Here is an 8,571-nt window from a genome sequence, read left to right on the forward strand (position 1 = left end):
GAGCCCAGGTTAGACTGGAAGGTCCATGGGAAGGATCTGTTCCGCGGGGGTGAGACCCCAGAGCACAATGCAGCGCAGTCAGCTCAGCGGGGCAGAAGGGACCGGAGAAGCCTGAGAGAGGCGGGCGGAACCAGCAGAGCGGGAGACAAGCCAAAACAAGCTGGTGAGAGCCACTGAGAGCCAGATATCAGAGCAGCAGCTCCTGAAACCTTCAGCCTGAAGATTAAACTTCAGTAAGTCACCTATTTGAACTTCCGGGAGCCAGGATGGCAGAGTGATCAGTAAATTCTCTCTCCTCCCCCCCTGATGACTGTGAAAGAAACATAAAACATTTCCACAGAAAAATCCTGAATCAGCAGGAACAGCAGAAGGGGGCAAATAGTCTCATAAGACCTGAGGCTAGGAAAATAGCTAAGGGGGATTCCTCCTACTGTGGCAGAGGCGAACTGGAAGGACAGAGAACCCGGGCAGAGAAATCTCGCACTAAGACCCAGGCAAGCCTCAGCGCCAAGAGAGGAGCCCCAGGAGGGGTGGGAACATGCATTAGCATCTAGGCGTGCCTCAGCCCTCCAGGGGAAAAGGGAAGACAATAGGGAAGCTGGGATCACCATCCCCTGAGCTTACATTTGCCTCAGTTCAGCTGAGGAACTCTCCTGTGACCAGACCACTCCTCCCACACACTTAACAAGCTAACCCCAGGGTTGATCCGGGAAACAAAAAACAAAAACCTGCTTTTAGCTTTTTTACACATCAGCTCAACACAAAGTTCTGTAGCTTCTGACTAAAAGAACCAGAAGCTACAACACTCAGTCAACATCATGAACAGGAAAAGGCAGACGAAAGGTGAAAAAACCATAGAGTCTTTCTATGGGGATAAGGACCAAAACACAAACACCAAAGAGGTCAGAGCTGAGACTGTACTTCCATCTGAAACTTCAGAAGGGACTATGAACATCTCGCAAACACAAGCAGCTCTCCTGGAACAGCTGAAGAAGGAAATAGAAGAAAAACTGGCCAATGATTTTAAAATTATAAAAAAAGAATTCACTGATGAGAACATCACTTTGAAAAGGAAAATTGAACAAATGGAAAAGGAAGTTCAAAAATTAACTGGAGAAAATAGCTCCTTAAAGGGAAAAATTGGTCAGATGGAAAAGGAGATGCAAAAGTTAACTGAAGAAAACAATATGATAAAGATTAGAATTGGGCAAGTAGAAACTAATGACTCAATGAGGCAACAAGAATCAGTCAAACAAAATCTAAAGAATGAAAAGATAGAAGAAAATGTAAAATATTTAATTGGAAAAACAACTGACCTGGAAAATAGATCCAGGAGAGAAAATTTAAGAATTATTGCCCTGCCAGAAACCCATGATGAAGAAAAGAGCCTGGACAATATCTTCCAGGAAATCATCAAGGAAAACTGCCCAGAAGTGCTAGATTCAGAGGGCAAAATAGTCATCGAAAGAATCCATTGTTCCCCTCCCGAAAGGGATCCCAAACTCAAAACCCCAAGAAATATCGTTGCCAAATTCCAGAGCTATCCAGTGAAGGAGAAAATACTACAAGCAGCCAGAAAGAAACAATTCAAATATCAAGGACATACAGTCAGGATCACACAGGACCTTGCAGCTTCTACATTAAAAGATCGAAAGAATTGGAACCCAATATTTCATAAGGCAAAGGACTTGAGACTTCAACCAAGGATCAACTACACAGCAAAGTTCAGCAAAACATTTCAGGCAAGGAGAAAGTCATTCAACGAAATAAGGGATTTCCAGAGCTTCCTGACCAAAACGCCAAAACTCAATAGACAATTCAATCTTCAAATGCAGGTCTCAAGAGAATCATATAAAGGTAAACAGGGGGGAAAAAACAAAAACAAAACCTTGTCACTCAATTAGGGCAAACTGTTTACCTCCCAATAAGGGAAGATGATACCTGTTAATCTTGAGAATTGTGCAGCTATTATGTTAAAAGGGATATACATAAAGGGAACGGGTATAAAGTAAATGATGTCATGTCAAAAATACAATTTAAGTATGAGAAGGGATTGTAATAGGAGGTGTGAAAAGGAGGAAGCAGAAAATGGCAAATTACATCACAGGAAGAAGTACAAAATTATAGTAGAGGGAAGGAGGGGAGGGAGATGAGCATTGTTTGAGAGGTACTCTCATCTTATTTGTTTAAAGGAGGGAACAATAAACTTAAGTAGATAATCCTAACTAGCTCTATAGGTAGTAGGAGGGGAAGGGGGAAGAAAGGGGAGGGAGGCTAAAAGGGAGGGAAGAAACAACAAGAGTAAAGGGGAGTAAAAGGGAGGGGGGCTATAAGAAAGAGGGGAAGGCTGCAGGAGGAGGGGGTGAAAAGTGAGTACTATTGAGGAGGGGAAGGGAGATGGAAGAGATAAAAGCACAAATGGTGGGAAAGAGGATGGAGGGAAATACACAGATTGTAATCATAACTGTGAATGTGAATGGAATGAATTCTCCCATAAAACGGAGACGGACAGCAGAATGGATTAAAAGCCATAATCCAACAATATGCTGCTTACAAGAAACACATTTGAAACGGGGAGACACACATAGGATAAAGGTCAAAGGATGGAGCAGAATATATTGTGCTTCATCTCATGTAAGAAAGGCAGGAGTAGCAATCCTAATCTCAGACAAAGCAAAAGCAGAAATAGATCTAATCAAAAAGGATAAGGATGGAAACTATATCCTGCTAAAAGGCACCATAGACAATGAAGCAATATCATTACTAAACATGTATGCTCCAAGTGGTATAGCATCCAGATTCTTAGAGGAGAGGTTGGGGAAGTTGAAGGAAGAAATTGACAGCAAAACTATACTAGTGGGGGTCCTCAACCTCCCCCTCTCTGAACTCGATAAATCTAACCTCAAAATAAACAAGAAAGAGGTTAAGGAGGTAAATAAAACTCTGGATAAGGTAGATATGATAGATCTTTGGAGAAAATTGAATGGGAATAGAAAGGAATATACCTTTTTCTCAGCAGTACATGGAAAATTTACAAAAAATGACCATGTACTAGGACATAAAAATCTCACAATCCAGTGCAGAAAGGTAGAGATAATCAATGCATCCTTCTCAGATCATGATGCAATAAAAATTACATGTAATAAAAGGCCATGGAAAGATAAACCAAAAATCAATCGGAAATTAAATAATCTAATCCTAAAGAAGGAATGGGTTAAGGAAGAAATCATAGAAACAATCAACAATTTCATTCAAGAGAATGACAATAATGAGACAACATACCAAATCTTATGGGATACTGCAAAAGCAGTTCTTAGGGGAAGTTTTATATCCTTGAATGCCTACATAAATAAAATAGAGAAAGAGGAGATCAATGACTTGGGCTTGGAGTTGAAAAAGCTAGAAAAAGAACAAATTGAAAATCCCCAAGTAAATACCAAATTAGAAATACTGAAAACCAAAGGAGAGATTAATAAAATTGAAATTAAGAAAACTATTGAATTAATAAATAAAACCAATAGTTGGTTTTATGAAAAAACTAATAAAACTGATAAACATTTGGTCAATTTGATTAAAAAAAGAAAGAAGAAAATCAAATTACTAATATTAAAAATGAAAGAGGTGAACTTACCTCCAATGAGGAGGAAATTAAAACAATAATTAGAAACTACTTTGCCCAACTTTATGCCCACAAATTCAATAATCTAAACAAGATGGATGAATATTTTAAAAAATACAAATTGCCCAGATTAACAGAAGAGGAAGTTGAATACTTAAACAACCCCATCTCAGAAAAATAAATTGAACAAGCCATCAATGAACTCCCTAGGAAAAAATCTCCAGGGCCAGATGGATTCACAAGTGAATTCTATCAAACATTTAAAGAACAGTTAATGCCAATACTATATAGACTATTTTTGAAAATTGGGGAAGAAGGAGTCCTCCCAAATTCTTTCTATGATACAAATATGGTTTTGATACCTAAACCATGAAGAGACAAAACAGAGAAAGAAAATTATAGACCAATTTCCCTAATGAATGTAGATGCAAAAATTTTAAATAAGATTTTAGCAAAACGAATACAGCATCTTATCATGAGATTAATACATTATGATCAGGTAGGATTCATACCAGGAAGGCAGGGCTGGTTCACTATTAGGAAAACTATTAGCATTATCGATCACATCAACAACAAAGCTAACAAAAACCATGATTATCTCAATAGATACAGAAAAAGCTTTTGACAAAATACAACACCCATTCCTATTAAAAACACTGGAGAACATAAGAATAAAGGGAACTTTCCATAAAATAATGAGCAGTATCTATCTAAAACCTTCAGCAAGCATTATATGCAATGGGGATAAGCTAGATGCATTCCCAATAAGATCAGGGGTGAAACAAGGATGTCCATTATCACCTCTATTATTCAATATAGTACTAGAAATGTTAGCTGTAGCAATTAGACAAGATAAAGATATTGAAGGAATAAGAATAGCCAAAGAAGAGACTAAGTTATCACTCTTTGCAGATGATATGATGATTTACTTAGAGAATTCCATAGATTCGAGTAAAAAACTACTTGAAATAATAAACAACTTTGGCAAAGTTGCAGGTTACAAAATAAACCCACACAAATCTTCTGCATTCCTATATATAAGCAACGAAGTCCAACAGCAAGAGATAGAAAGAGAAATCCCATTTAAAGCTAGGGTAGACAGGATAAAATATTTAGGAGTTTACCTGCCAAAACAAACCCAGGGATTATATGAACACAATTACAAGACACTTTTGGCACAAATAAAGTCGGATTTAAGTAAGTGGAAAAACATCAGTTGCTCATGGGTAGGCCGTGCTAATATAATAAAAATGACAATTCTACCTAAATTAATTTACTTATTTAGTGCCATACCAATTAAACTATCAGATAATTACTTTCTAGAGCTGGATAAAACAATATCAAAATTCATTTGGAAGAAAAAAAGGTCCAGAATATCAAAAGGACTAATGAAAAGAAATGCTTGGGAAGGTGGCCTAGCTCTACCAGACCTCGAATTGTACTGTAAAGCAGCAATTATCAAAACCACTTGGTATTGGCTAAGAAACAGAGAGGTAGGCAAGTATAGCAACCTCCTGTTTGATAAACCGAAGGACCCCAGCTTCTGGGATAAGAACTCACTGTTCGACAAAAATTGCTGGGAAAACTGGATAACAATGTGGCAGAAATTAGGCATAGACCCATACCTGACACCATACACAAGAATAAAGTCCAAATGGGTACATGATTTAGGTATTAACATTGATACCATGAATAAACTGGAGAAGCAAGGAATAGTGTATTTATCAGATTTATGGAGAAGGGAAGCATTTTTTACTAAAGAAGAGATAGAAAGCATTATGAAATGCAAAATGGATAATTTTGATTACATTAAACTGAGAAGTTTTTGCACAACCAAACCCAATGCAACCAAAATTCAGAGGGATGTAGTAAATTAGGAAAGAATTTTTATGGCTAAGCTTGGGCATAAAGGCCTCATTTCTAGAATATACAGAGAACTGACTCAAATGTATAATCATACAAGTCATTCCCCAATTGATAAATGGTCAAAGGATATGAACAGGCAATTTTCGGAAGAAAAAATTAAAGATATCTATAATCATATGAAAAAATGCTCTAAATAACTTTTGATTAGAGAGATGCAAATCAAAACAACTCTGAGGTAACACATCACACCTATAAGATTAGCAAACATGACAGAACAAGAAAATGATAAATGCTGGAGAGGATGTGGGAGAGTTGGAACACTAATTCATTGTTGGTGGAGCTGTGAGCTCAGCCAACCATTTCAGAGAGCAATTTGGAACTATGCCCAAAGGGCTACAAAAATGTGCATACCCTTTGACCCAGCAATATCACTACTAGGACTGTATCCCCAAGAGATCATAAAAATGGGAAAGGGTCCCACATGTACAAAAATATTTTTAGCAGCACTCTTTGTAGTTGCCAAAAACTGGAAATCAAGGGGATGCCCATCAATTGGGGAATGGCTGAATAAATTATGGTATATGAATGTAATGGAGTACTATTGTGCCATAAGAAATGATGAACAAGAAGACTTCAGAGAGACCTGGAAGGACTTATGATCTGATGCTGAGTGAAAGGAGCAGAACCAGGAGAACTTTGTGCATAGCAACGACCACAGTGTGCGAGAGTTTTTTCTGGTAGACTTGGAATTCCGTAATAATGCAAGAACTTATTAAAAAAAAAAAATCCCAATGGTGTATTTCTAAGGCAAAATGCCTTCCACACTCAGAGAAAGAAATATGGAAGTCATTCACAGAAAGTAGCAGATCATGTTTGTGTGTGTGTGTTTTTGTGTATCATGTTTTGATTTGTTATATGATTTCTTCCACTTATTTTAGTTCGACTACATAGCATGACTACAGTGAAAAAGTACTCGGTAGGAAAGTATATGTAGAACCTATACAGAATTGTATGCGGTCGTGGAGGGGAGGGGGGTAATGGGTGGTAGGCATGGGGGGGATAAAATCTTAATTTTATGGAAGCGATTGTAAACCATTAAAAATAAAATTAAAAAAAAAAAAGAAATTGCTAGCTATTGTATGACCTTTTGAAATTCATTCATGCCTTTTAAAAGAATGATAACATTCTATTTACCCAGTTAATATATCATATGGAAGAATCACTGAAATATTGCTATGAGAATGTACTAAAATTGTAAATGCACAAATATTTTCTTTTTTTTTTTTTTTTTTGAAACGAAAATCATCTGCTTTATTCTGGATCCTAAAAGTCCCAATGTAAGTCTGAAAAAGAGACTGATGAGGGAGGGGCAAATGGGAGGGAAGAGACTGTGCTCCCTCCAGCTGGCTGGGAATAACAGGCCAGGGAGCAAGGAAAAAAGAGCTCGAGGTGCAGGAGGGAGTGCGACAGCCTCCCAACCTGGTCAGGAGATGGCCAGGAGCCGCTCTACAGAACCCCAAGGTCAGTCAGGGCTGCACTGGCTCCCACCCTTGGAGCTGAGGGTCTAGAGAAGGGCAAGAGTCAGGCGCAGCCAGGACAGGTCAGAGGTGGGGAAGGATGAACTGGATCAGTTCCTCTTTGATTAAGCCTGAGGAGAGTGGGAGGTGTTGCCCTTGACCGGGAGGGGCAGCTACTCCTCATCCTTTTCTGGGGTGCTGGGGTCCTTGGCCCACTTGGGCCCGGGGGGCTCGGCCTCATGGCTAAAGCGAAGATCACCTGAGGCTCCTTCTCCCTCCAAGTCGAGCTCCTCGAAGGAGGAACCACTAGCCCCTGACTCGCTGTAGCTGTGCTCTCTCTGGTTATCGGTGTCATCCCAGTTGCGCCCTGCCACACCAGGGGACATGGAGGTGGCGGCAGAGTTTTCAAGGCTCCCGGGTCCTGCATCCAGACTGACGGAGCTGGTATCGCTCAGCGTGTCAGCTCCTGTGACATCAGTCTGGGCGTCATCAGTCTCGGCAGCTGCTCGGCTTTTGCGTTCTGTCTCCTTCACCTCAGGCACGTAGAAGTCACCCTGTCGAGCCAGTGGACACATAAAGTGAATCTGGTCCTGCTGGTAGATCTCCAGCCTGGGATGGGCACATAGCTTCCGCTCCTTGATATAGGTGTCCAGAGCAGGATGGACCCTGTGGGCAGCCAGATGGATGGAGAGCTCTGTGGTGTAGGGGAAGACAGCTGTCACCACATGGCTGGGGGCTGGGAAGGAGAAGATCTTGAAGCCAAACTTCTGGTAGAGGCGGATGAGCTCAGGGGAGGGTGATTCTTCACCCTCGCTCAGGATGCTGCCCACAGCATAGCGGCACTTCTCTGGAGGAACCGTGTGGGGGTTGTCATAGTAGACCCCAATGGAACTAAGGCGTGGAGAGATGCTGCAGCTCTCTGTGAATAAGCGGCCTGACTCCTTGTAAGGGCCCACGTGGAACTTGTATGCCAGTGTGATATTCCGGATTGGGGGAGAGCCTGCACTCACTACCACGTCTTCCAGCAGCCCAGAGTATACCGCAAAGGCCAGCAGAGTCAGCAGAAGGGTCAGCACCAGGGCCGCAATCAGGCCCAGGAGTAGTAGTTCAGACATGGCTTCTGGGCCCTCCACTCCCTGAGAAATGCCGAGGGCTCAGCGGGCTCGGGGGCCCCCCCATTCCCCCTCTGGCCCGGGTCCCTCCAGCCCAGCCGGGGGCTCGTCCCGGTGGCTCCGCTTCCCCACAAATATTTTCTTTCTTTCTTTTTTTTTTTAAAATGGATAATTTTGATTATATTAAATTTTTTTTTCTTAGAAATTTCAAAGTTTTATTCATTTGGTTGTTAATTTGTATTTCTTTTTTTTTTTTTTATTAAATTTTTAATTTTGGGTTACAAATTTTCTCCCCTTTTTTCCCCCTCCCCCCCCAGACCCAAGTTTTCTAATTGCCCCTGTGACCAATCTGCTCTCTCCTCTATCCTCCCTCCCTGCCCTTGTCTCCATCTTCTCTTTTGTCCTGTAGGGCCAGATAGCTTTCCTGACCCCTTAACCTGTGTTTCTTGTTACCCAG

The 8,571-nt window shown here is 40.8% G+C and overlaps 1 protein-coding gene across 1 annotated transcript; it reads right to left on the reverse strand.

The window, feature by feature from the left end:
• Positions 1-6,754: 6,754 nt before the first annotated feature.
• On the reverse strand, positions 6,755-8,239 carry LOC140532785 (testis-expressed protein 264 homolog). Its single transcript, XM_072651666.1, has one exon. The coding sequence runs from the start codon at positions 8,115-8,117 to the stop codon at positions 7,176-7,178; it is 942 nt and encodes a 313-aa protein (XP_072507767.1). The 5' UTR covers positions 8,118-8,239; the 3' UTR covers positions 6,755-7,175.
• Between the last annotated feature and the right edge of the window lie 332 nt (positions 8,240-8,571).

This window comes from Notamacropus eugenii, chromosome 3 (assembly GCF_028372415.1).
Source record: "Notamacropus eugenii isolate mMacEug1 chromosome 3, mMacEug1.pri_v2, whole genome shotgun sequence".
NCBI lineage: Eukaryota > Metazoa > Chordata > Mammalia > Diprotodontia > Macropodidae > Notamacropus > Notamacropus eugenii.